At 32.7% G+C, this 12,036-nt stretch overlaps 1 protein-coding gene across 1 annotated transcript; it reads left to right on the top strand.

Moving 5' to 3' along the window:
• The first annotated feature begins 6,273 nt into the window (after positions 1–6,273).
• LOC106833337 (olfactory receptor 4F17) lies at positions 6,274–7,230 on the top strand. Its single transcript, XM_014844535.2, has one exon. It carries the CDS (start codon positions 6,313–6,315, stop codon positions 7,228–7,230), a length of 918 nt encoding a protein of 305 aa, XP_014700021.1. The 5' UTR covers positions 6,274–6,312.
• The last annotated feature ends 4,806 nt before the right edge of the window (positions 7,231–12,036 follow it).

The following is a 12,036-nucleotide window of genomic DNA, read 5'->3' as shown; positions in this document are numbered from 1 at the left end:
ATACAAACTTCCAATTTTCTGGGATTCAATATTTATCTATTTTTGTTTTTAATTTTTATTATATTCTTTAACCTGAATTTCTTGCATTTACTTCGTGCATTCTTTTCAGAATTCTTAAGTTGTTTGATAAGTTGGTGTATTTGACTAAATGAGAGCATTTAAAGCAATAGACTGTCTCTGAGTGCAGCTTTAGTCATACTACATTCATGTTTTATACCATGGGTTCCCATTATTTTGTAAATACTTTACTATCAATTAAATAAAAGATGTGTTAATAACCAATTTTAATTTACCAACTTAACACATTATTTTCAGCCTCTCAAAGTTGATTCCTTGTTTCTTTTCTTTCAGGTCACTTCAGAGTCTTCCCTTCTTTATGATTTAATAGGCCAAGTAAATGGTTCTCTTGTAACTGAATTTGTGTTACTGGAACTTGCACAATCCTTGGCAATGCAGTTTTTCCTTTTTCTTTTTTTCTTGCTATTCTGTGAGGGAATTCTCCTGCGAAACCTCTTCATTGTGTTCACAGTGATTTTTGATTCTCACTTACATTCACTCTGTATATTCTGTTGGCCAACCTGTCACTCATTGACCTGGGGATTTCATCTACCACACTTCCAAGGATGATGTCTGATCTTTTCAGTGACTGTAAAATCATTTCCTTCCACAATTGCATGATACAGATGTTCTTTATTCATGTCCTGGGAGGAGCTGAGATGGTGCTGCTCATAGTCATGGCATATGACAGGTACACAGCCATCTGCAAGCCTCTCCACTATCTAACTATTATGAATCTCAAAATGTGCATGATTGTTATAGCAGCTTCCTGGATCACTGGGATGATTCATATTGTGTCTCAGTTTGTTTTTGTCATAAATTTACCTTTCTGTGGTCCTAATAATGTGGGAAGCTTTTACTGTGATTTTCCTGGGGTTATTAAACTTAAATTCATGGACCCTTACAGACTAGAATTTGTGGTCATTGCCAGCAGTGGCTTCATATCTATGGGTAGTTTCTTTTTCTTAATTGTATCATACATCCTTATTCTGGTCACTATCAAATGATATTCTTCAAAGGATTTCTCCAAAGCATTATTCACTTTGTCAGCTCACATCACTGTAGTGGTTTTTCTTGTCACTCCACCCATGTTTCTCTATTTGTGGCCTATCCTTCCCAAGTCATTTTGCCATTGTGGACTTTGTTGTCAGTCCTGTCTTAAATTCTTCCAACTATACTTTAAGGAACAAAGATATAAAAGTGGCAGTGAGAAGGCTGAGTCCACAAGTTGTAAGTTCTAGTTAGAGGACGTAACATATTTCATTGATAAGAGCACAAGATGAATGTCATGGGCTATCAAGACCTTCATGATCACCATGAATACTATGGAAAGTGTACAATTTAATTATTGCCTTCAAAAAAATGAGAATTCTACAGAAAAAGAGGTATTGAATCAAAGAATTTCATTTTCAGATAGAGTTGCAGCAATTGTTGTTAAATAAAAAAGAAAGTAATACATATTTCTCTCTAGCCTACAAACCGAAACTGTAGTTACCATCAATGACTACATTCAATTTTCATGTGGTTATTTTATATCTATCTATCTACCTATATGAATGTACATATGTATGATTTTACTTTATTTGTCAGTATTTTCATACTGTTAGTAAGCATCACTGGAAATCAATTAATATTTCTTCTGGAAATTATATGGTTCTAATGATAAAATAAGAGGTTATATAAAGAAGTAGACATTAAAATTGGGGAAGAAACAATTCTCATCTTAATTGTACTTTGTTCAATAAATAAAAGTCAACATTATGTTACAAATCTTAAGAACTATTTTCAGTCTTTGATTGTCAATGTATTTTGTATAATGTTATTTTAGAAATAGACTCTATTATTCTGCATTATGCAAAATTTGCCTATGTTCTATTTTTTTAATAGCAAATTTCTGTTGCCCTTGCAATCTTCCTCAAAGCATTTCTTGATTCGCTCTAAAAAAGTATCTATAATTCTAAATGTATTTGAAGGGACTTATAACTTACAGGAAGGTATGCCACTCAGATCTCAGTTTCTTTAATGTGCTTATTCTTAAGCTAAGATGATTAGGACAAAGAAAATGATTGACATTTTTCCAGTAAAGCCTGGAAAGTCTGGTGTTCAAGAGCAAAATTGAGAATACTTTTATGTATCTCTATTACTGATTTGAGGAGCATTAAGTTTGGTGACTCAGCTCAGTTTTAACTTCTGCATGGCAATTAAAGCTTCCTAATAAAATGATAAATGACAGGAAGTGAGACTTTCTTATTATTGATCAAGATATTTTTCCTATATTTTCTTCAAAATTGGCTTTCAATGTCATAATCTATCCCCTTTTTATAAAATCTAAAGGATTATTATTCATTGTTTTGTTAGCCTGTCTGGATTTTACTTTCACAACTTTATCTTATATAAATGTTTTACTATGGTTCTTTAAAAAATCACCTTTCGACTCAATGAGGTACTAAAAGTACCTAAGTGAGCCAAGAAATTATGATAGTAGCCATTAACTCAAGAACACTCTGTGTTACCTCAAGGGAAAACTTGTGAGACTATAAGAGTTAGTCTTAGTACTCAAAGTTCAAGTTGGCTATTCTGGAATCTCTTCACCTGCTTTTGGTCACTTTCATAAATGGGACTTAATTAACCAAGTGGTTTACAAGAGGGACAATTCATACAGATTTTATTTTCTTGTTAATTGTATGCTTCAAGAGAAAGAGAAGAACAAGGAAAATCTGTACTCTTCTTTGCTCTGAAAATTGCTGTAGTGTATTTCAGTTATGACGGAGGTAGGTATAATGATGAAAGGGAAATAAATTAGCAAAACTAACCAAACTGTAGTATTTTGTTGACAATGAGATGCTTCTAGTAGTAAGAATCCATTCATCAGTTCAATAATGTGTATCTTCAGGAAAAATGAAAGGATCCTGTGAGGTTGGTTTAAACACTGAGAAGAGTTATATGTATAACATTAGCAGGGAAAGTGTTATACAACATAGTAAGTGCTTTGTAAGTGTTAAAAGTTGAGTTCTTCCAGAGTAATTTATTCTTTCTCCTCTATTTGAGGGTCCTTTTCCCATAACTCCCCAAAGCCAGTGTTCTTATGCACTTCTTTCCCTCCTTCCTGTAACCCCAATGCAATCTTGGACATTCCTTTCACATAAAAGTGCAAATCATACTCAGAGTTGTGAGAATTTTTTGAAGAGCTTTTGATATGGTGAACTCATTCTAAAAACAGAAAAACAATCCCCAGATATTTTGAATGACATGTCCAAGGTCACACGATGTTTGTGTTAGAACCCAAGTCTCCTGACTTCAATCTCAGTGAAGCTTATAAAGACTTAAGGTATTTTTCTGTAAAGAGAGTTCAAAGATATTTAAAACAAATGTATAACAATCTAGTGGTTGAATTTTAAGTTTAATTTAATGCATGGGAAAGGATTTTCTTGTTCAATTGTTGCTGGTTGCTACAACCAATGTGTAAGACTCTGAGAGCTTCAATAAACCTAAACTTAATGCTTTACTTAGAATCAATGCAAATCTTCTAAAACTTCTTGAATCATTTTTGAAGAGTAAGAGATGAGCTCTGAAAGAATTACAATGGTGAGGAGTGTCCTGGAACCGAAGATCCCATATTATCACTTGTCCTCAGCAGCGTATACTGAGAAAATTAGATGTCTTAACTCACTTAGCAAGAAAGTCCTTTTTCTGAAGAATAGCCTGTCTGAATTCTTACTTTTCACCATGATAGAAAGACTTTTTGCTTGAAATGAGAACCCTTTGGTCAATCATCATACTTGGTATGTTTCCTAGGGAGATATAACTATCGAGCTTGTCCTTCTCTCTCAGTTAAATGAAATGCTTTCACATCAGTACATATCTAAGGTCAATTCTACATTGCACACTTTGATTCTAAAGAAATATACCAAGCAATGACTTATGTCAGAAGTGATCTCAGAAGAGGAATCTTATCCTGTTTATTGTCACTGATTATTATTATTATACTTATTTCTGTGCTAAGCAAAAGGGAACTAAAATGAGTGATCATGATTTGATTTACTGTTAAACTTCTCTTTATGCTTGGAAAAATTTAGAATTGCTACGTTTTTATAGAACTTTAAAAACAGTAATGTGGAGCTTTAGTGTACATAGCTAAGGAATGGGATTTAGGATAATGAAGAGAAAAATGTAATATCCAAGACTTATGGAATAACTGTGATTAAGGAAGTAGAGAAAACAAATACTACTCTCCCAAGAAATTTGATGAGTAACCATCTATTCTTTGATGTCTCCCCTGTGACCCATCAATTTCCACTCCTTTCTTCTACATCTGACTTGCCTATTAACTCCTCCACCTCATCCTACAAGTATTCATGGTTATGCTTCTCCTTCAGTCTACCATTTCAATTCCTACTTCAATTACTGTAAAGCTTCTTGAAAGAGTACTTATTTTCTCTCCCCAATACAAAGTGAAGTGGCTTTCTCAACTTATGTCCAAGAGTCACTTTTAAGGCTCTTACCTAGCAGGTAGCAACTTACAAAGATGCCCTATAAATATTTCCAAATTTGTAGACAACTATCATTATCCTTTACTCCTTTCAAATTTATTCCTGCTCCTACACGTGATCTGTATACTTCATATTGCTATTTTAGTGCTTATTATAATTATCAGAATTAAAGGCATGACAATGCTCACAATTACTCAGAATGAAAATATTGGCATTGTCTTTTTTCATCTCCTATGTCCTGTTGGCAATTATCTTGTTATTTCTACCTTAATTATGGCTATTATATGTTGAAAACGTACTATTTTTTTTAAATGTATTAAGCAATTGCACATAATTCTTCAATAGTTTTTTATAGTTAAAAACAAATCCCTTTTTAAGCATTAAAAGATCCTTTTTCAATTTTGTGTTCTATTTCAATTTTGTGTCCTTCATGTTTTCTCTCATGGAATTTTTTGATCATTTTTCTCATATGTTTTCATTCTATCTCTGAATTCCTTTTCTATTATCCTCTTTCTCATGTTTAAGTCTTATCTTTCTGTTACTTTCCTTATTCTTCTCACGTTTTTCATTTTTAACTATATATTGGCTTAAAAGTTTTTCTTCTAAACATTTTGATATTCCCAAGTGATAAGTACAAATTCCATCCTGTATAAGGTCTTATAACTTCTAACTTCTCTTTTATAATTCTTATCAATTTAAACTTCCCCTAAAGCCAAATCTCGACCTCTGTCTTAGCTTTTATGTTTCTATAGAAGCTTCTCAGAGACTATGAAAATTATTTTGGAACTGCATCTCTCTCTCATCCCTCAAAAAAGGCTAGAGTAGTGTGAGTTTTGATAATCTTTTGTCCAATGAACTCATTCTAAACATGGGAAAACAGAGGGACACAGGGAACTGAAATTCAATTTTATTGTTATGATTGTCATTTCTAGAGCACAAAGAAAACTTTTTAAATGATTTCTCTGTGAATTAGAAGGAGAAAAATCTTACAACTAATAATTATCTAAATGTATTAAACAGTAAATATAAAAATTTTGCAAAACACTGTGAATTTACTACTTCATTTGAAATTCATAATAAACATAAGAAGTGAATATAATTAGTCTCACATTTACAAAAACGGTGAAGTAAATCCTAAAGAGAATCAATCCAAAATCTACAGACTACATGCAAAACCCATAGTCCTCATATAGGAAAATTGTGAGCTAGGATTTGTTTTGGCTTGATGGAGAGAAGGTTTCCAACAACTGTACACAGAATTATTGTGATGGACTACTAGGCTACTATGAATTTGTTTTCTAAAATTACTGTCATAAAAGGACTTTGTAAATATGAAGATCATACAATTTTGTATGTATTTGAGAGTTAAGATATGGGATACAGAATATAAACTGTTTTGGAGAACAGAGAAAAAGGAAATAAATGTAGGATGATGATACAGACAATCTGGCAGAGAGGGTAGCATGAACAAAGGTATTTTATCAGCAAGAAGCCTCGCATAAATGGAAAAACTGAGAAGACTTCAATAACTGGACTATGAGGCATAACCTGGGGAGGATATGGAATTAAATGATGAGTATAGAATGTGTGCCTTTTGAAAACTTTTATGTAATAAATCATAGAAAGTCATATCAGGGAGCAGAATGATACAAAATGAAGCTTTGAATTTGAATATAATAATTCTGATTTCCTTCTCACTCTCTTCTCTAAGGTTGCTACAGAGGCTGTTTCCTGGAATGAATCAATAAGGGAAACAAATCACTCCATGGTGACTGAGTTCATTTTTCTTGGACTTTCCAATTCTCAGGGACTCCAAATTTTCCTGTTTGTATTCTTCTTTGTATTCTATGTAGGAATTGTGTTTGGAAACCTTCTTATTGTCATAACTGTGGCTTCTGATTCCCACCTTCATTCTCCCATGTATTTCCTGCTGGCCAACCTCTCAGTCATTGATCTGTGTCTATCTTCAGTCACAGCCCCCAAGATGATTGCTGACTTTTTCAGTGAACACAAAGTCATCTCTTTCAAGGGCTGCTTTGCTCAGATATTTCTCCTTCATTTCTTCGGTGGAAGTGAGTTGGTGATCCTTATAGCCATGGCCTTTGACAGATATGTAGCAATCTGTAAACCCCTTCGCTACTCTGAAATTATGTGTGGCAATGTGTGTATTGGCATTGCGGCTGCTGCATGGGGAACTGGCTTCCTCCACTCAGTGAGCCAATTGGCTTTTGCAGTGAACTTACCATTCTGTGGTCCCAACAAGGTTGATAGCTTTTACTGTGACCTTCCTAGGCTCATCAAACTCACCTGTACAGATACCTATAGGTTGGATATCATGGTCATTGCTAACAGTGGTGTGCTCGCTGTGTGTTCTTTTATTCTCCTAATCATCTCCTACACCACCATCCTAGTGACCATCCGGAATCGCCCTTCAGACAGGTCATCCAAGGCTCTGTCCACTTTGACTGCTCACATCACAGTAGTTCTTTTGTTCTTTGGACCATGTGTCTTCATTTATATCTGGCCATTCCCCATCAAGTCATTTGATAAGTTCCTTGCTGTGTTTTATTCTGTCGTCACTCCTCTCTTGAATCCAATTATTTACACACTAAGGAACAAAGACATGAAGACTGCACTGAAACATCTGAGAAAATGGAATGTGAATTTCAGGATAAATTTTTAGATCTCTTATAATTGTGAGACTAATCTGAGATAGTGACATGTTTATATAGTAAAGTTGGCAGATTGCTCATGAAAATTGTATGTTACATTTTAATACTCCTTAGTAATTGTCGAAGAACTTTCACAAACACTGACTCTCAAAAATCTTATAATTTGGATACAGATACAAAGTTAATATCATGCTTTGAAAATATTATCTCACTAATTCTCAGAACAGTGAAAGGCATACATATGTTAACATTTGTACACTCCTATACCTCCCTGAGTGTTCTGAGGTTAATACAGGGAAGGATAAAAATGAGTCTGACTTATAAATTAGAAAAAAATATATATTTGGCTCATTTCCCCTAAAAACACCAAAGAAACAACTTCCATACGCCTAATACAAAAATATGTTTAGGTCATACGTGTCAAGTTTTAAGAGGTTTAAAAAAGAAACTCCTGTCATCATTACAATTTATTGTTCACCTCCTATCACTGTAACAACCCATAACCCATGAGTGCATTACCAGGAGTGACAGGAAGAGTGAATCTGCCAATATGAAATTTGCCTTTGAGGCACTTGACATTGTGTAGTATGTGACAATACTCAATAAGCAGTGATATGTACTTAGAGAGATCCAAGTCTCTCAACATGTTGATACAAAGTGCGTCATTTGGATTCATCCATGTTCTTTCCCATGCTTAGCTTTTAAAAGCATAGGATTCAAAGTCAAAAAGAGATGGGTTCAACTCCACTAACCACTTAATACTCATGACTTTGGGCACATTGTTGAACATTCCTAAGCTTCAGTTTCCACATGTGAAAAAAGGAGGTAATATTTGGGGCAGGCCCTGTGGTGTAGTGGTTAAGTTCTTGGACTCTGCTTTGGTGGCCCAGGGTTCATGGGTTCAGAACCCCAGGTGCCGACCTCGCACCACTCATCAAGCCACAATGTGGCAGCATCTCACATAGAATAGAGGAAGATCAGTACAGATGCTAGCTCAGGGATAGTCTTCCTCAAGTAAAAAATGGAGATTTGGCAACAGATGTTAGCTCAGGGCCAATCTTCCTCAGACACATGCAAAACAATGAGATAATACTTATACGTATGGTTGTTATGAGGCATGATGAAAGAATAGACATAAACCTGATAAATAGTACATACTGTAGCATATTTTCAGGACTCAATAAATGTTAAGTACTATTATCATTAGCATATAAATCCTGTATATCAACAAAACATAAATTCTCAACTTTATTTTATCCCCAAATACTTAAGGGATATGACACATTCCAATTATAGCAGATGCTCATTTATGGCATGGTAGTAGTATTTGGAAGTGCATATATTTATGTGCAAGCTTATATTCATGCACATAGACTCTACCATCCTAGGAAAATATGCCAGAAATTCAAGATAGAAGTAAAGGGAAATATAGGTTGTAAAAATGTTTAACAAGTGATTCTGATAAATAGCTCCTCTCTTCAGCAAGAATCACTGAACTAAGCTAAAAATGGAGATTAAATATTCTAAGTAAAAAAAGAATGTAATTTTTCATAGTGCCTTGAATTAATAGATAAGGAGAGTCAGATGATGAGGGTAAAATTTGTGTTTACTCCAGAAAGAAAGAGAAAATAGAAACCCAATAAGTATGTGTTAAAAACACATACGGAAATTAGCATATGATATTGACAGTATCTCAAATGAGAGGAAAAAGGAAGTCTCTATTAATGTATTGGTAGAATAACTGGATAGCAAGATGAGAAAAGATACATTGTCCTTATTTCTCATGCCATATGGCTGGACAATTTCTAAATAAATTCAAGCATAAATCTTTTTTAAAAATTCTACATGTATATTAAAAGAAAACATAGGTTAATCTCTTTATAATCCATGAATATGATAAAGATTGACAATATTAGCTACATAAAAGTAATCTTTTAAATGCATGATAAAACTGGGAACAGTGAAAAAAGAAAAAAGGAAATACTAGGGTAAAGTATTTACAACTTACATCACAAAGAATGATAGCTCTAATATATAAAGAATTTCTTTAAAAAATGTCAACACAGAAAAATGGGCCAAAATATATGAATTTACAGTTCATATATAAGGAGATATAAATGATCCTTAAATACATGATAAAATGTTCAAGCTCTCTCATGCTAAGATATATGCATAGTAAAACTAAGATGAAATATCAGTTTTTATCTATAAGGCATCAAATATCCGATGTCAATATTTGATAATATGAGCTGTTGATAAAGCTGTACAGAAAGGGAAACATGCATTGTTGATGAGAGTACAAAAGGGTATAACCTCTTAGCAATATCTACAAAAATTATCATACTACTAACTTTTGACCCAGTAATGTTAATTCTATCCTAAGGGTACATTTGAAAAAATGTAAAATAGACAATTTACAAGGTTACTTGAAGCATTGTTTTTAATAATGAAAGAATGGAAAATATCTGAATGACAATCAGTAATAACTCCATAAATTATGTGCATTAACTGTACACAATGGAACATTAAGAAACTATGAAAATGAGTGAGGAATATATCTAAATACTGCCTTGGAGGAATCTACAAAGTATATGTTAAGTGAAAACAGTAAGGTTCAAAAGAGTGTCTCTAGTATGCTAATTTCGTCTTCTAATGGGGATACACATATTAGATTTACAAGTATATATAATTTATAAATATGTATTTATAAATACTCATATAAATATATTTTAAAGGGCAAACAAAATAAAAATTGTGTTCTTGTAGAGGGAGAAGGAAATAGGGCAAAGGACAGTGATAAAAGATAGAGTTTTATGAATGTCTCATTTTACAGTTTTGAATTTAAAATCATGCAAATACTTTTACATAATTTAAAATGAAATTAAATTTTAAAAAGAGCAATCTCTAAAAATCAAGTTCAAACCAAAAGAAGTGATTTAATGGTATTTCTGTATATGTCTAAGTTAATTGTCTATAACATGGAAATGAGATTCTTTCTAACTACAACTAAAATTCAGTTTTTGACTCAGTTAATTGTGATGGTTAATTATATGTGTCAATTTGACTGGACCACAGTACCCAAATATCTGGTCAAACACAAGTCTAGATGCCTCTGTGAAGATATTCTTTAGCTGAGAGTAGTATTTGAATCAATAGACAGCTAAGTAAAGCAGACTATCTTTTCTGATGTGAATTGGTTTATCCAATCAATTGAAGACCTAGGAGAAAACAGACAGACATCTCCTCAGCAAAAGGGAATTCTGCCTTCAGACTGCATTTTGATTCAAGTTTTAACATCAACTCTTCCCTGGGTCTTCAGCCTGCCAGATTTTGCACTTGGCAGTCTCCACAACCGTGTGAGCTAATTCTTCAATCACACACACACACACACCCCCTATTGGTCTGTTTTTCTGGACAACTCTAATACATAAATTTACTATATTTTGTCGATTTTCTATTTAATTGATTTCTTCTCTTTATTGTAATATTTCTTTCCTTTAGTTTATTTGGATTTAATTTGCTTGTTCTTTTCTAGAATCTTAAATGAGAAACTTTGATAATTCATTTAAAAGTTTTTCTTTTCTAATCACATCATTAAAGTAATAAATTCCATCTAAGTTATGCTTTATTGCATAACAAATTTTGACATATTGTAATTTTCTTATAATTCAGTTCAAAACCTTTCCAATCTCCATTGTAAGTTCTTCCTTGAAAGTATTGGGAGGTATGATGCATAAACTTTTCTACGTATCTTATGTTTGTTGATATCTAATTTAAATGCACTGTGTTCTGAGAACATACTTTGTTAAGGTGCACTTCTTGTGGTTTTTTTGAGATTAATTTTCTGACCAATCTTAGTGAGCATTACATGTGCTTTTAGAAAGAATGTGTATTCTACTTCTGTTGGGTATAGAATAATAACCAATGAGGTCAAGTTTATAATGTTATTGTTCAAATCATCTATGTTTTTTCTGAATTTTGCTTATTTCTTCAATCAATTACTAAAATAAGGTTGTTAAAATATCAAATTATGGTTGTGGTTCTGTCATATATATTACACGTACATACATTATTAACTCCACAATATGATGTTACGATTTTTGCTTTAAACAATATATCTTAAAGAAATTAAGAGAAAAAGTATATAGTCTTTCATAATAAACCACATATTTAGAATTTCTGGTACTTTTCTTCCCTTCCTAGAGACACGTGTTTCCATTTCATATAATTTCCTTTTAACCTAAAAAATTCCTTCAGTATATCTTATAAAGTAGACCTGCTGGCAATGAAATTCTTTCATGTCTGAGAATGATTTTACTTTACCTTTATTTATGAAAGATATTATTGGAAGATATAAAATTATGGTGACAGATGTTTTGTCTTTCACCATTTTTAAGTTGCCATTACGTTATCTTTTGGTCGTATTATTTCTAATGAGACATTAGCCACCATTCTTATTATTTGTTTTGTGTAAGTAATAAGTTGTTTAACTCTTGCTGCTTTCCACATATTCTCTTTCATCTTCAGTAGTTTGACCATGATATACTTAGATGTGATTATCTTCATTTATGTATATCCTCACTTGGATCTCATTGAGTTGTTTGGATGTGCAAGTCATTTTGTTTACACCAAATCTGAGGATTTCAATGCATTCATTCAGCAAATAAATTTTTCATTCCACAATCTCTCCTTTCAGGCACTCTAATTACACTTAAATTAGACTGCTTGATATTATCCCACTGACTGCTTAGGCTCACTTCATATTTTTTGGTCTTCCTTTTCATGTTTATTCAGATAGAATGATTTCTATTGCTCTA

This window comes from Equus asinus, chromosome 2 (genome assembly GCF_041296235.1).
Source record: "Equus asinus isolate D_3611 breed Donkey chromosome 2, EquAss-T2T_v2, whole genome shotgun sequence".
Classification (NCBI taxonomy): domain Eukaryota; kingdom Metazoa; phylum Chordata; class Mammalia; order Perissodactyla; family Equidae; genus Equus; species Equus asinus.
The sequence above is the reverse complement of the archived record's forward strand: the minus strand, read 5'-3'. Positions and strand labels throughout refer to the sequence as shown.